At 56.2% G+C, this 15454-nt stretch overlaps 2 protein-coding genes across 2 annotated transcripts in view; one reads left to right on the top strand and one right to left on the bottom strand.

Moving 5' to 3' along the window:
- Positions 1–474: 474 nt before the first annotated feature.
- On the top strand, positions 475–14894 carry GPRIN1 (G protein regulated inducer of neurite outgrowth 1). The gene is made up of 2 exons (XM_032158749.2): positions 475–626; positions 10792–14894. Exon 2 carries the CDS (start codon positions 10835–10837, stop codon positions 13865–13867), a length of 3033 nt encoding a protein of 1010 aa, XP_032014640.1. The 5' UTR covers positions 475–626; positions 10792–10834; the 3' UTR covers positions 13868–14894.
- Positions 14895–14917: 23 nt separating this feature from the next.
- Positions 14918–15454, bottom strand: part of CDHR2 (cadherin related family member 2) — a 54648-nt gene continuing 54111 nt past the window's right edge. Inside the window, exon 32 of the mRNA XM_032158776.2 lies at positions 14918–15141. Coding sequence (XP_032014667.1) covers positions 15004–15141 — 138 coding nt within the window. The 3' untranslated portion in view covers positions 14918–15003. The remainder of the gene's footprint in view (positions 15142–15454) is intronic.

A 15454-nucleotide genomic window follows, 5' to 3' on the forward strand; every position in this document is an offset into this window, starting at 1 on the left:
CCGGGGGCGGGGAAGAGGAGGCCGGAAGTGCGGCCGGGGGTAGGGGGGGCGGAGGCGGGAAATTTCCTCGCTGGCGGGGCCGGGAGATCGCGCCGACCTGGGTCCCCATCCAGGCGCCTCGAGTCCTCAGGCCGGCGATTGCCCCCTCTGAGCCCCAGTTCCCTCCTTGGTCAAGCCAGGCGAGGGCATTCGAGGGGGTGGGCTAAGATCTGCGAGACGGCGCGCCCCGCCCTCAGCAAGCTCGCAGCAAAGGGGCAGCCTCTCTGGCCCTCAGTCTCCCTGTCTGTGAAGTGGGAACCCGCCCGAGGACAGCGCGGAACCCAGGAGCCCAGGGGCCGCAGTTAGGGTTGGCCAGCGAGGGGTGCCCCTCCCTCGCTCCCTCCGGCCGCGGTTTCCCCGCGGTCACCGCCCCCTCGCGGTTCCGGGGCTGCCGGGCGGCCAGTGCGCATGCCCGGGGCGGGGCGCGGGGCGGGAGCGCGGAACCGGCGCTGGGGACGGCGGCGCCGAGTCTGCGGGTCCTCCCGCCAGCCCGGCCGGAGGCAGCCGAGGCCGCTCGGGCGGCGGCGGCGGCGGCGGCGGGAGCCGGAGCGCATCGCGCCCAGGAGCCGGAGCCGCGGCACTGCCTGGTAAGCGCCGCGCCCACACCCACTGTCTTTCCGGGCGGGCGGCGGCAGCCCCTTTATCCGCTCGCCGCCGCCCCGGAGCCGCTGTCCAGGGTCCTCGAAGCCCCCCGGCGGCGGGGCTCAGACACCTCGCGCGGCATGAGCCCGGGTGTGTGCGCGCGGCTGGGGGCGGTGGGTGTCTGTTTCCAGGCTCCTCGCCGGGGCGGGGCGGGGCGGGGGCGGGTCCCGCAGCCCCGCGCCGAACATCCGAGGGGCCCGGCGGGCCAGGCTGCCCTGGCTGTGGGGTCGGCCCCGCGCCCGGCCTTGCCGCCGCCCGCTGGCTTTGTTCGGCACGGCCGCGCGGGAGGGGGTGCTTCCCGCCACTGGGGGGAGGGCGTCCTCCCGCGTTGATTCATCTTCCCCGGAGCGAGCTCAACGCTCCACTGGCTCCACTCGCACTACTGAGCACACTCGCCGTCACACACCCAGTGCGGCACACACTCCGGGGCGCGATCACACACCACCGCGTTCACTCACGGGCGCCTCATTTCCTCGAGTGAGGCCACAGGTCTACCGCACACACACAATGGCTGTTGGTCATTCCATTAGACTCATACACACGGCCACCTGTCACCCAGGGTACTGGGTGGGAGCCTTGCGTACACACCCAGGCACAGCTACGCACTCAGACCAGCCATCGCTGATCACAGCATGGTCATCAACTCAACAATACTCCCTGATCACAACACTCTCGGGACCACCCTGCCCTGGCCTGCTCACCCCTGCTTACGGTGTCCCTTTCGTACCCAGAGACCCTGGAGTAGACTGCCACCCTTGTGCACACACTCCCTCTTACACACACACTCTGTCTCAGCGTGCTGCCCACTCCCACCCACACTGGCCCACGTTTGCACGTCCATGAACGTCCATTCTTGCCCTCCTATGTATGTATGTATGTACGTATGTATGGTCTGAGGGCCGTTTCTGGAAGCAGGTCTGGCTAACACCTTTAGATTCCTTCTCCCCCCACAGCCCCGAGCAGGAGACTTTGCTGCTCTAAGGGCACTACGAGAGAAGGGAACAAGGGGCAGCAGACTGAGATTCTCAGACACACTCACACGCCTGACGAAGCCCCTCAAGCCTTTGTTGGTCTTGTCAGCACAGGAAGAGGTATTTGCAGGTGCTTGGCAGTTCTGGCCCTGTTTATGGGTGTAAGGATGGCTCCATGCTGGAAAGAAATCCTAGAGGGAAAGGAATGGCTGGCCAGGTCTCTGCGGCCTGAATGGGCAGTCACAGGGGCTGCTGCTCTCCCTGGGAGCAGGACACAGGCACCTGTGCAACACCCAGATAAGCTTTCCTAGGAGTGAGATACCCACAGGGTCCAAGTAGCCCCCACGAGGCAGAAACACACAGGCCATTCTGCACATGCGGGGTGTACATACGCACAACAAGCTCTTCTTCAGCAGAACACAGGAGCCAGGTTCTGGCCCCAGAGTGGCCCAAGCTGGTACATAGATCCACATCCACAAGCAGTCTGCTCACTCCTTTGCATGCCAGGTGAGCCTGCCCACATACCTAGAAGACATTCCTACCTTCTGCCTCAGTCGGGCCACACTCAACTTGTTTGTGCCCAAGTGTACAGGCTCATCTGCTCATAGGGTGTATGCATTCCCACAGGTGGAGGAATGTATGCAGGGGCACGGGGAGCTCTTACTTCTTCTACTTCATGCTCCTTAGCACTGTTGCTTGGGAGGAAGCTTGGCCTGCCCTCAAAAACCAGAAAGGAGGTTTCAAGAACCAAGTGTCAGGCCAGGTGCAGTGGCTCATACCTGTAATCCCAATATTTTGAGAAGCCCAGGCAGGAGGATTGCTTGAGGCCAGGAATTTGAGACAAGCTTGGGCAACATACCAAGACCCCCATCTCTACAAAAATTTAAAGATTAGCTGGGTGTGATGGCGCATGCCTGTAGCTACTTAGGAGGCTGATGAGGGAAGATTGCTTGAGCTGAGGAGTTGGAGGCTACAGTGAGGTATGATTGTGTCACTGCACTCCAGCCTGGGCAATAGAGTGAGACCCTGTCTTAAAAAAAAAAAAAAAAAAAAAAAAAGAACCAAGTGTCAGTGTCCACGATCTTAGAAAGAACCCAGGTTTTGTGCTTGGGCACAACTGGCTTTGAGCTACAGCCTTCCCTCCCGCCCCAGCTGTGTGCCCTTGGTCAAGTCTTCTCGCTCTGACTTCAGTGGCTTCATCTGTGAAATGGGATGATAATGCCCCCCTCATGAGATTGTTGTGGGATCCAGATGATAAAAAGAGACTGAGACCGGGTGCAGTGGCTCACGCCTGTAATCCCAACACTTTGAGAGGCCGAGGTGGGTGGATCACTTGAGGCCAGGAGTTCAAGACCAGCCTGACCAACATGGTGAAACCCTGTCTCTACAAAAAATACAAAAATTAGCCAGGTGTCGTGGCGCATGCCTGTAATCCCAGCTACTTGGGAGGCTGAGGCAGGAGAATCACTTGAACCTGGAAGGTGGAGATTGCAGTGAGCCGAGATCATGCCACTGCACTCCGGCCTAGGCAACAAAGCAAGACTCAGTCTCAAAAAAAGAAAGACTGAGCATGCTGGGCCCAGGTAATGGAGCTGGGTTCTAGTGGGATAGTTGCGGGGAGAGAATGTGGGGCCCCAGGCCTGGGCTGCCTCTCAGAGAAGCAGCTCTAGGATCCTCAGGCCTCCCCAAGATCCAGGAAGGGCCCAGCAGAACTGTGAGCAGTAGAGCCTCTGGGAATGGTCTTGGGGCAGTTCTGAAACCCAGGGCTGGCCTATCTCTTCCAGATGAAACTACATCCCCTCCCCCAATTCACAGATTGGAAAACTGAGACCCACAGAGTAGAAAAACTCACACAGAGTCATAGAGGATATCAATGACTAAGCTGGGGCTTGACCCCACATCTTTCTATCTCCCTGACCAGGCTCTCTGTCCCTACCCTGGACGTTATCCCATCTCAGAGGCTGGAAAATACAAGTTGGGGATGGGAAGCCTGGGGACTTTCAAAAGGGGCATGTTATCAGCTGAGCCAAGCTTGCCTCTCAGAACCTGTTTCTTCGTCTGGAAAACAGGACTACAACACCTGCCTGGCAGGTGGGTGGGATTTGCACATAGTAAGGGCTTGATTTGTACAAGGTCACCTCTGCCTTTCATGGCATTGAGGTCCAGGGTCCAAACTCAGGTGGCTATAGGCCAGGAGGGTAACATACATGAAGGGCCAGCTGTGAGAAAAACGACAGTGAGAATTTCATGACTGATGGCAGCAGACAGTCAGCCTCAGTGTCTAGGACACCATGGGGAAGAGGGGGGATTGTGGCTGATTGGAGAGTACACTCCATCTAAGGAGGCTGTCCCTTTGGGGCTCCAGCTGAATGTTGCCAGGCAGGAAGCACACTCAGATTGCCAAATTTTAGTTTTCCAAGAGAAGCTGGAAGTCTTACTGTCACATGAAATCTTCTAATGTTTAGAAGTTGATCAGTTAATTCCTTTTTAAAACTGATTTTAAAATGTGTTTAGCTCTGTGGGTCAAACGAGCCTGTCTGAGGGTCAGGTGTTGCTGGTTTGTGTCTCTGCTGCAGGCCGTTTCCTCCCCTGCCCCCTCCCGGGAGCACAGCTGGGCTCTGACAGGCTGAGTAGATAAAAACAGGCCTTCCACAGACACAGCCCAGCCCTAAAGTGAGCAGAGTCAGGCACACCCCTCATTTTCTTTAATTCTCATTATAGCCCTGGGGGAGCAGGAGGTGGGTTCTTCAGGGTCCCCAAGGAGGAGAAGGGTGTTGCTTGAAGTCACAGAGCTGATAAGCGGTGGGCTGGCCTGACTTTCTGCCCGGGCTTCACCCAGGAAGAGAAGCTTGTTGGCTGGGCTGGTGTGTGAGGACCCCAGGGCTGGGCTTCCAGGGCTGAAATGAGGGGTAGTGAGGGCCCAGAGCACCCTTCCTGTATCCTTTGCTGACTCCTTCCAGCTCCAGCTAAACTCCCTGTACACCAGCCAGGCAGCTGTTGAATTCCTATTTTCCAGAGAAGGAAACTAGGCAGGCATGGTAGGCAGATCCTGGCCCTCACTGGAACCTGGGTCCTTTCTCTCGCTCTCTGTCTCTCTTTGTTTTAAAGACAGTTTCTTGTTCTGTTACCCAGGCTGATCATAGCTCACTGCAGCCTCAAACTCCTGGACTCAAGAGATCCTCCTGCCTCAGGCTCTGGAGCAGGCAGGACTATAAGTACACGCCACCACACCTGGCTAATTTCTTTTTTTTTTTTTTTAATTTAAATTTTTTGTAGAGATGGGCTCTTGCTATGTTGCCCATGCTGATCTGGAACTCCTGGCCTCAAGCAGTCATCCCACCTTGACTTCCCAGAGCACTGGGATTACAGCTGCGGTACTCAGCCCCGGGGTCCTTTCCCTTGACCATCTTCCCGGTCACCCTGGCTTATAACGTCCTTTTCCATAGCCCAAGCGCCAGATGGATCAGAGGTTGCAAGCTGGTGACCTAGGGGTCAAAGTTGGCTCATGAAAGTGTTTTGGAGGCCGGGCGCGGTGGCTCACGCTTGTAATCCCAGCAATTTGGGAGGCTGAGGCGGGTGGATCACGAGGTCAGGAGATCGAGACCATGGTGAAACCCCGTCTCCACTAAAAATACAAAAAAATTAGCCGGGCGTGGTGGTGTGCGCCTGTAGCCCCAGCCACTCGGGTGGCTGAGGCACGAGAATTGCTTGAACCCGGGAGGCAGAGGTTGCAGTGAGCTGAGATTGTACCACTGCACTCCAGCCTGGGTGACAGAGTGAGACTCTGTCTCAAAAAAAAAAAAAAAAAAAAAAGTGTTTTGTTTAGCCTGTATGATATTTTTTAAATTAGCCAATATTTAAAATACAGATATCCAGGCCGGGTGCGGTAGCTCATGCCTGTAATCCCAGCACTTTGGGAGGCCAAGGCAGGCAAATCACCTGAGGTCGGGAGTTCAAGACCAGCCTGACCAACATGGAGAAACCCTGTCTCCACTAAAAATACAAAATTAGCTGGGCATGGTGGCACATGCCTGTAATCCCAGCTACTTGGGAGGATGAGGCAGGAGAATCACTTGAACCTGGGAGGCAGAGGTTGCAATGAGCCGACATAGCACCATTGCACTCCAGCCTGGACAACAAGAGCAAAACTCTGTCTAAATAAATAAATAAATAATTAATTAATTAATACAGGTATCCAGATGTATGACTTAGCTAAAAAAAAAATTAGGAAACCTGGAGGCACAGTGGCCACATTCACTTCTCTGCTTAAATACTTCCAAGGGGCGGGACACAGTGGCTCACTAGGTGCTAGGTATAATCCTACTGTAGACACGAGATCCTGCTATGTTGCTCATGCTGGTCTGGAACTGTTGGCCTCAAGAGATCAAGATATAATCCTATTACTTTGAGAGGCTGAGGTGGGAGGATCACTTGAGCCTAGGAGTTTGGCTCTTAGACCAGCCTGGGCAACATGGCGAAACCTCATCTCTACAAAAGATACAAAAATTAACCCAGCATGGTGGCACACATCTGTAATCCCAGCTGCTTGGGAGGCTGAGGTGGAAGGATCATTTGAGCCCAGGAGGTCAAGGCTGCAGTGAGCCGAGATCACGCCACTGCACTCCAGCCTGGGCAACAGAGTGAGACATTGTCTCAAATAAAAAGAAAATACTTCCAGGGTTTCCAGTGCCCTTAGGCTAAACCCCTCTCCTCCACCATGCCTCGTGTAATTTGCTGCCTCCTCTTCCACTGCCACCCCCTTTCCAGCTCCACTCCGGCTCTTCATGGCTGGCTCAGATGGTAACCGCCTCAGAGGGGGCTTTCTTGACCACATGTCTAAACCAGCTGCCCACTCCTTTGTCTTCACAGCATCCATTATTTGAAATAATATGATTTATTTGCTACTTGTTTATTACCCTCCTCCCAATCTTTCTGCATCTGTAAGGCAGGGACCCCACATTTCTTATTCACTGCTGTATCCCCAGTCCTAAGAATAATGCCTAGAACATTGCCTGTGTACTCAGTAAATGCTGAGTTAATGGAATGATTCCTAATTGGCCATAACTGGCAGGAATTAGAAGGGGTCAGTGCCCTGTAGGTTGCCACAGTCCCCACCACTCCCTCTTGTCTCCCTCAGTCTGGGGATGTCAGGAGTCTTTCATCATCTCCCTTGCAGGAGAAAACAAATATTTATCTGTGCCCATATCACTATCCAAAGGCCAAAGATGAAGATGGACTCAATTCATGCCACTCAAATCTGATGCCTGCCTGACCCCTGCAGGCTGGTGACCATCCAGTGATCCCAAGAATTCCAACCAGACCTCTCCCGTGCTTCTGGCCTGCTTCCTACTGCCTCCTGGATGTCACCCCCACTAAGTCCCATGGGTACTCCAGTTCCACTTCCGAAACCCTGTGCCCCATCATCCTCTGCAAAACTGTTCCTCTTCCTATGTTCCCCTCTTAGTGATGGTCCCCCTCCCCCACCTCATAAGCCAGAGCCTGGGGGACCCAGTAGTGAACAGTATCGACTGTGTCCCCATCCAGAGACCTGAGGTCTGGCCAGGGACCCAGAGGTGTAAATGGCTAGATGCAGAGTGACATGAGCCTTGTTAGAGGAGGAACAAGAGGCTACAAGAATCTCCAGGAAGCTGGTAGCCAAACAAGGCCCACTAGAGGAGGAGGCGTTTTAACGGAGACCTGAAGGTGTAATAAGAGACAGCCACGGAAGAAGGGAGGGAGAGATTCCTCCAGAAGAGGGTGTGTAGAGGCTGAGATGGTGGGGGAGAGAGAGAGTGTGTATGTGTGTGTGTACATGTTTTGGGGGTGGGAGTGGGTAATGAAAGATAAATCCCAGCACTTAAGTAGAAACATAGGGGCTTAGGAGCATATTAAAGAGCTGGACTTTACCCCAAAGGTAAGAGGAGTCATTAAAGTTTCTCTTTATTGTCCATTAGAAAAAAAAAGGACTACGTGTGCACATAACCACAATTTAAACATCACAAAGGGGCGCACAGAGAAAAGCTTCTCCCACCCTCAGATCCCCGCTCTTCCTTCTGAGAGGCAGTCACTGCTGAAAGTTTTATAGGATTCCATCCAGAAACTCTCTCTTTATAAATAAACCCATCCATGTGTGTCCTTTTCCTTGGCTACACGCGTGGGGTCCCAGTAGCCATGCTGTCCCCTGGCCTTTTTCAATTAATTTATCTTGGGTGCTTCCCCTCATTACCCCACACCTTCTAGTAGCTGCCCGGTGCTCTGCGTGGTTGTCCCACATTTCACAGAACCTGCCTCCTGGTCTTGTTCTTACCACTAGCCATGCCCTCGTGTACCCCAGGACCATCTTCAGGACCCCAGGTCTATCTTTAGGACCATGCCTAGAGGTGGGCTTGGTGGCTCAAATGCTATGCGCGTTGTAAACTTTGATAGAAATTGATAAATGTCCCTCCAAAAAGATTACAACTAATTTACATTTCCGGCAAGAATGAGGAGGGTTTTGAGCCAGGGAGGGCACAGTTGGCTCTGCATCTTAGGTCATTCAGTCATTCATGGAACAAATCCGTATGAGGATCTTCCTTGCTTACTGCATGTGTGCCGGGTCTCAACTCTGGGATATATCAGATGGCACAGCGAAGTCCCCACCTCCTGGAGCTGGCATTTTAATGAGGGCAACACACCACAAGCAATAAACGAATATATGTGATATGTCAGATGGTGCCAGGTACTATGGAGGAAAACTGATTAGAATAAGAGGGTGGAGAATGCCAGCCAGAGCTGGGGAGGAGGCTGTTTTACATTACATGGGTCAGGGAAAGCCTTGGGGAGCCGACCATGCAGATATTTGGAGAGAAATCTCTCCATGCAGAAGAAGCAGGCAGCGCCAAGGCATGGAGGCAGGCGCGTTCAAGGCTCAGCGAGGCACCCAGCGTGGCTGAAGCAGCGTGAGGGAGAGGGAGAGCAGCAGCAGAAAGGGCAGAGGAGGTGACGGGGCCTGAAGATGCAGGGGCTTCTGAGCCATTCTAAGGAGTTTACTTTTACTTTGCATGGGATGGGGAGACACTGCCTGGTTCTGAGCAGGGGCGGGGGACATGATTTGTCTCGGGTTTTACTAAGATCCCTCTGGCTGCTGTGTTGAGAATAAGCTATGGGACAAAGGAAAAGGCAGGGATAATCCAGGTGAGAGATGGTGGGGGGTTCAGATGGCAGTGGCCAGATGCTGGATATATTCTGACGGTAACTCCATTATGTTTTGCTGATAGACGGGGGGTGTGAAAGTCAATGGTGATTAGGGAATTGGGCCTGAGCATTAAAGCGATGGTTTTGGAGTAGGTTTGAGGGGATCAGGAGCTCTATTCACTTTGGCTACTGAGTGTGTAACGGAACGGGGTTGCTTGTAGGTCCAGCAGGCAGCTGGATATCCCCCAGGCACTACAAACTCAGCTTGTCCAAAAACGGATCTCCCCCTTTCCTACTTCTCCTGCTCGGCACCATCACCCAGCAGCCCTCACCCTAGCCAGTACCCTGCGGACCACCCCAGCCGTTACCAACACAGCCCGTTGGTACCTGTCAGTTTTCCTTTGGATTTCTCAATTCTGCCTTTAACTACCATCTCCAGGACCTCTGCTGTGCTGTCTGTCATCGAGATTCCTGCAACTGCTCAGGGCCTGTTGCAGAGAAGGGGCTAGGTGAATGAATGAAGGATTACATGGATGAAAGAGTAAATGAATGATTTACCAGCTTCCTCACAGGTCTTGGCCAACTCCTGTCCTCCTTCAGCCCAGCCTCCATACCATCCTAGAGGAATCTTTGAAAACACACGCATCTGACTATGTCCCTTCCTTGACTAGAAACCATTCACAGTTCTCCAGGGCCTACAGAGACATAAACTGGTGGCCTACGGGCAGGTCCTGTTTGGCCCACATAGTGTTTGGGTTTTTGTTTTTTTTTTTAACCTTGAATTAATTAGCATATTTTACATTAAAGTCTGGATTTCCCACTTAAGCAACTGGAAGAATTGGTACCACCAGGTTGCTTTCTCCAGGTTAGCACTTGGCTGATGGAGTAGTGGTTCTCCCTTTATTATTTTTATTTATTTTTGTTTTTATTTGTTTATTTTTGAGATGAAATCTTGCTCTGTTGCCCAGGCTGGAGTACAATGGCACAATCTTGGCTCACTGCAACCTCTGCCTCTCAGGTTCAAGCCTCGGCCTCCTGAGTAGCTGGGATTATAGGCATGCACCACCACACCTGGCTAATTTTTTTTGTATTTTTAGTAGAGACGGGGTTACGCCATGTTGGCCAGGGGGGTCTTGAACTCCTGACCTCTAGTGATCCGTCAGCCTCGGCCTCCCAAAGTGCTGGGATTACAGGCGTGAGCCACCGCACCCAGCCATCCCTTTAGACAGAGCATGTGCTAACTTGCCATAGTCCCCACCACTCCCTTTTGTCTTATATCTAACCCACTTCCCTCACTTAAATTACCTACCTGAACCCTGGACATCAGAGTTTGCAGCCCCTGGCCTAGAGGACAAAAGCATAACTTCTGGATAGTGTGTTGCATGGGGTGGGGTTGAACAGGGAGGGGTGATAGTAGGCAAAGTTGAAAAGTTAGGCTGTGGGTGGGGCGCAGTGGCTCACGCCTGTAATCTCAGCCTTTGGGAGGCCGAGGTGGACGGATCACCTGAGGTCGGGAGTTCGAAACCAGCCTGACCAACAAAATACAAAATTAGCTGGGCGTGGTGGCGCATGCCTGTAGTCCCAGCTACTTGGGATGCTGAGGCAGGAGAATCGCTTGAACCCAGGAGGCGGAGGTTACGGTTGCGGTGAGCTGAGGTCGCGCCATTGCACTCCAGCCTGGGCAACAAGAGCGAAACTCTGTCTCAGAAAAAGAAAAAGAAAAAGAAAGTTAGGCTGTGGCCAAGTTGCGAAGGGCCTTGAATGCCTTGTAAGATGTCTTTATACAGAGGGCCACTGGGAGCAGTGAAGCAGGGGAGTGACATGCTTGGGTTTGTGTTTTTAGTCCAGGTCCTCTGGACAGGTGGGGACCAGATGTGACACAGCCCTCAGTGAGGAGGGGGAGAAGGCAGAGGCTCCTCCCCCACTGAGCTTTGGGAAGTCTGAGTCAGCTCTCTCTCTGTTTCAGAACCAGACAGCAGCCTTGGGTGCAGGCGTGGTCATGAGGGCAGATGGACACTGCTGAAGACCCGGCCTGGCTCCAGCTGCTTCAAAAGGACTCCAGCCCCCCAGGACCCCGACCCACAGCCTTCTTCTGCCCACAGGATGGGAGCCTGGGGGCTGGCAGCTCGGCCATGAGGGATTACTGCCCCTCCCAGCAAAAGGCAAGCCCTGCACCCCCCAGGCACACTCCTGACCAAAGCCCAGGCATGGAGTCTAGACACAGAAGCCCCAGTGGGGCTGGGGAAGGAGCCTCCTGCTCTGACGGCCCCAGAGGGAGCCTGGCCTGCCCCTCCCCAACCTGCTTCTCTCCCCAGGAGGCACCCTCCAAGGAGACATTGGAGGCACATGGAGCCTCCATCTCAGGGACACCAGAAACCACCACGTCTGGGAAGCCAGAGCCTGTGTCCTCCGTGAAAACTGAGCCCAAATCCTCCGATGACAGAAATCCTGTGTTCTTAGAGGAGATGGATTCCAAGTCCTCAACGCAGGCCGATTCCACTTCCACAGGAAAGGAGGATCCTGGGTCCTCGCGGAAGGCAGAGCCCATGTTTACAGGAAAGGCAGAGCCTGAAATCTTGGGAAAGAGGGATCCTGTGGCTCCTGGAAGGATGGATCCCATGACTCTAAGAAAGGAAGATCTTGGACCCCTGGGAAAAGTAGATCCTGTGTGCTCCAGCAAGATGTATGCAGTGTCGCCGAGGAAGGAGGATCCTGGGTCTTTGAGAAAGGTGGATCCTGTGTCCTCAGACAAAGTGGACCCTGTATTCCCAAGAAAGGAGGAGCCCAGGTATTCAGGAAAAGAGCATCCTGTGTCCTCAGAAAAGGTCGCTCCTACATCTGCAGAAAAGGTAGATCTTGTATTGTCGGGAAAGAGAGATCCTGGGCCCTTGGGAAAGGCAGACCCTGTGCCCTTGGAAAGCATGGATTCTGCGTCCACAGGAAAGACACAGCCTGGGCTCCTGGGCAAGCTGATTCCAGGCTCATCAGGCAAGAATGGGCCTGTATCCTCTGGGACCGGGGCTCCTGGGTCCTTGGGAAGGCTGGATCCCACATGCTTGGGGATGGCAGATCCCGCATCTGTGGGAAATGGAGAAACTGTGCCCGCCACAAAAGAGGACTCCCGGTTCCTGGGAAAGCTGGAGTCTGCCTCCTCAGGAGAGGGGCGTCCTGTGTCTGGTCACACGGATACCGTGGCTTCAGCAAAGACAGGTCTCACGTCTTTGAAAACTGTGGATCCCGTGTCTTCAGGCAAGGCGGATCCAGTTCCTCTGGGAAAGATGGACCCCTTGTGCTCAGGAAAGCCAGAGCTCTTGTCTCCTGGACAGGCAGAGCATGTGTCTGTGGGAAAGGCAGGAACTGTATCCCCAGGAAAAGAGGACCCCATATCTGCCGGAAGTAGACAGACATCATCTGAAAAAGTGAATCCTGAGTCTTCGGGAAAGACAAACCCTGTGTCTTCAGGTCCAGGCGATCCCAGGTCCTTGGGGAAAGCAGGTCCCCCATCTGCAGTAAAGGCTGAGCCAGCGACTGGGGGAAAAGGAGATCCCCTGTCCTCGGAGAAGCCAGGTCTGGCGGCCTCTGGAAAGGCGGCTCCCACAGCCTCAGGGAAGGCCGAGCCCCTGGCGGTGGGCAAGGAGGACCCTGTGAGCAGGGGAAAGGCAGACGCTGTCCCCTCTGGACAAGGGAACTCTGTGTCTATAGGTAAAGTGGTCTCAACTCCAGGAAAAACAGTCCCGGTGCCCTCGGGGAAGGTGGATCCCCCGGGCAAGGTGGATCCCGTATCCCTGGGAAAAGCAGAAGCTATCCCAGAGGGAAAGGTGGGTTCTCTGCCTCCAGAGAAGGGGAATCCTGTGAACACCACAAAGGCGGATCCCAGGGCCTCGGGGAAAGCAGAACCGCAGTCTGGTGGCAAAGCAGAAACAAAGCTCCCTGGGCAAGAGGGCGCTGCAGCGCCAGTGGAAGCAGGGGCTGTGTGTTTGAAAAAGGAGACGCCACAGGCCTCAGAGAAGGTGGATCCTGGATCGTGCAGAAAAGCAGAGCCCTTTGCCTCAGGGAAGGGAGAGCCTGTGTCCCTGGGGAAGGCCGACTCTGCACCTTCCAGAAAAACGGAGTCCCCATCCTTGGGGAAGGTGGCCCCCCTGACTCTGGAGAAGACCAAGCCGTCCTCCTCCTCCAGGCAGCTAGACGGCAAGGCCCTTGGCTCAGCCCGGTCTCCCGAGGGTGCCAGGGGCAGTGAAGGCCGCGTGGAGCCGAAGCCCGAGCCCGTGTCCAGCACCGAAGCCTCCAGTCTCGGCCAGAAAGACCTGGAAGCCGCTGGGGCCGAGAGGAGCCCCCGCCCAGAGGCCGCAGCACCCCCACCGGGGCCGCGGACTCGCGACAACTTCACCAAGGCGCCGTCGTGGGAGGCGAGCGCCCTGCCGCCGCCGCGCGAGGACGCGGGCACTCAGGCGGGCGCGCAGGCCTGCGTCTCAGTGGCCGTGAGCCCCATGTCTCCGCAGGACGGCGCTGGGGGCCCGGCCTTCAGCTTCCAGGCGGCGCCTCGCGCGCCCAGCCCGGCGCCCAGACCGCCCTCGCGCCGAGATGCGGGCCTGCAGGTGTCGCTGGGCGCCGCCGAGACGCGCTCCGTGGCCACTGGGCCCATGACACCGCAAGCCGCCGCGCCGCCCGCCTTCCCCGAAGTGCGGGTGCGTCCCGGCTCAGCGCTGGCGGCCGCTGTAGCACCCCCGGAGCCGGCCGAGCCCGTGCGAGACGTGAGCTGGGACGAGAAGGGCATGACGTGGGAGGTATACGGCGCCGCCATGGAGGTGGAGGTGCTGGGCATGGCCATCCAGAAGCATCTGGAGCGACAGATCGAGGAGCACGGCCGCCAAGGGGCGCCCGCGCCGCCGCCCGCCGCCCGTGCCGGCCCCGGCCGTTCGGGCTCGGTGCGCGCCGCGCCCCCAGATGGCGCCGCCAAGCGTCCGCCCGGCCTGTTCCGCGCGCTGCTGCAGAGTGTGCGCCGGCCGCGGTGCTGCTCGCGGGCGGGACCCACGGCCGAGTGATCTGCCCCCATTTTGTACGCCCGAGTTTCCGACCTTCTCTGGCTCCCTTCTTGATCACAAGCCCCTGGAAGGGGTCCCCTCTGCGTGCCACAGACCTCCGAGGGGTTGTGCAGCCTCTAGGGCTGTTGCGTCCCCGTCTTTCCAGCCCTTCCCATCACAAACACAGAAGAACCCCTTCTACCAAGCTCCCTCGTGGCCACGAGCCCACGAACCCGGCCAGCCCTGACGCCCCACTGTCCCCTCACAGCCCTCAGCTCTACTCCCGGTCACACTGGGCGACCACGGGGACCTGCTCAGCACCCTCACCTCCCACCCCCTGAGAGCTGGGGCAGGCTCCTGAGATGTCTAGACTGGTGCGTTGTGGTGTCCGGTGGGGCCAGATCCCCAGAACAGGGAGAGACTGCACGCAAGTCTGAGTGGCAGAAGCTTCAAGTGGGTGAGGATCGGTGTGTGAGACCCGCGAGTGGGCACGGCTCTGAATGTGAGGCCTCGGGCGGCATGTGAGGTAGAACGAGTGTGAGTGTCTCCACGCAGTGGCTGGCCCCGTGGCCGGGGCGTCTCTTGCATGCTGTTGGTGGTCCTTCCCCAGTTCCTATCTCCCACCCGCCCGGTTCCAGCCCCATCCCCGCTCCCACTGAGTCACAGGTTTGAGATTCCCAGAAAGGCCAAAGACAGCTGCAGGAAGTACCCTGGGGGCTCAGCTGAGAGAGAGAGAGTCACAGAAAGGCCAGAGGGTCTCAGGAAGGTCTGGAGGTCACAGCTGGGCTCACAGAAGCTCTTAGGCCCTGGCGTCCTGGGTGACAGCTGTTCTTGGGTTGGGGACAGGACAGAGAGCTCATTCTATAACCACAGTTGTCTTTTAAAGGCCACCCTCTCCAGCCCCTTGTCCCCCCTGTGCTGTGAGCCCAAGTCCCTTGTGACCATTCAGTGTCCCATCCCCACCCCTCCAGCCGCAGTTTTTGGCTACAAACTGTCACAGTATACATTGGTAATAAAATATTTCCCCAACCCCTGTCTGCCGTGATTGGCCAAAAGCAGGAGGCAGGGCAGTGTCATATATTTTCATCTCCAGGGAGACAGGTGCAGTTAGGGTGTGGTGGGGCCTCTTCGAGGGGGCCAGAAGAGTGGCGGCCCCGTCACAGGTCCGTGGTGTCCAGGCCAGCGTTGGTATAGGACGGCCCCTCCAGCTGTCCACTCGCGCCTGCCTGCTGTTCTAACAGGACCACACTCAGGGGCTCTGGATCTGGCTCTGGTGGTGTGTGCGGTGGCCTGTCCTGCAGGGAGAGGGAGAGGAGGTGTGAAGGGCAAGGTAAGGTGGGGCGACGCCCCAGGCCCTAGGGGAGTGGATGGGCTTCAAGCTCAGGACCAGTGGTTCCTTGGCAGGGGTCCCACCCTGCCCCTCCCGGGGCCTCTGGTCCAGGCTGTGTCCCAGAGGTGGCCCTGGCTAATGGTGATTCAGATTAGGGGAGTGGGAGGGTGCGGCCTGGGGGGTCCACTCTGGCCTTTGCCCTGCCTGCCAACACTGCGGCACTCTGCTGTTCAGCCCAGTTCCAAATAATGCCAGGCCCTGTGTCCTGTGCCGAGGAG

This window comes from Hylobates moloch, unplaced genomic scaffold, assembly GCF_009828535.3.
Source record: "Hylobates moloch isolate HMO894 unplaced genomic scaffold, HMol_V3 SCAFFOLD_6, whole genome shotgun sequence".
Classification (NCBI taxonomy): Eukaryota; Metazoa; Chordata; class Mammalia; order Primates; family Hylobatidae; genus Hylobates; species Hylobates moloch.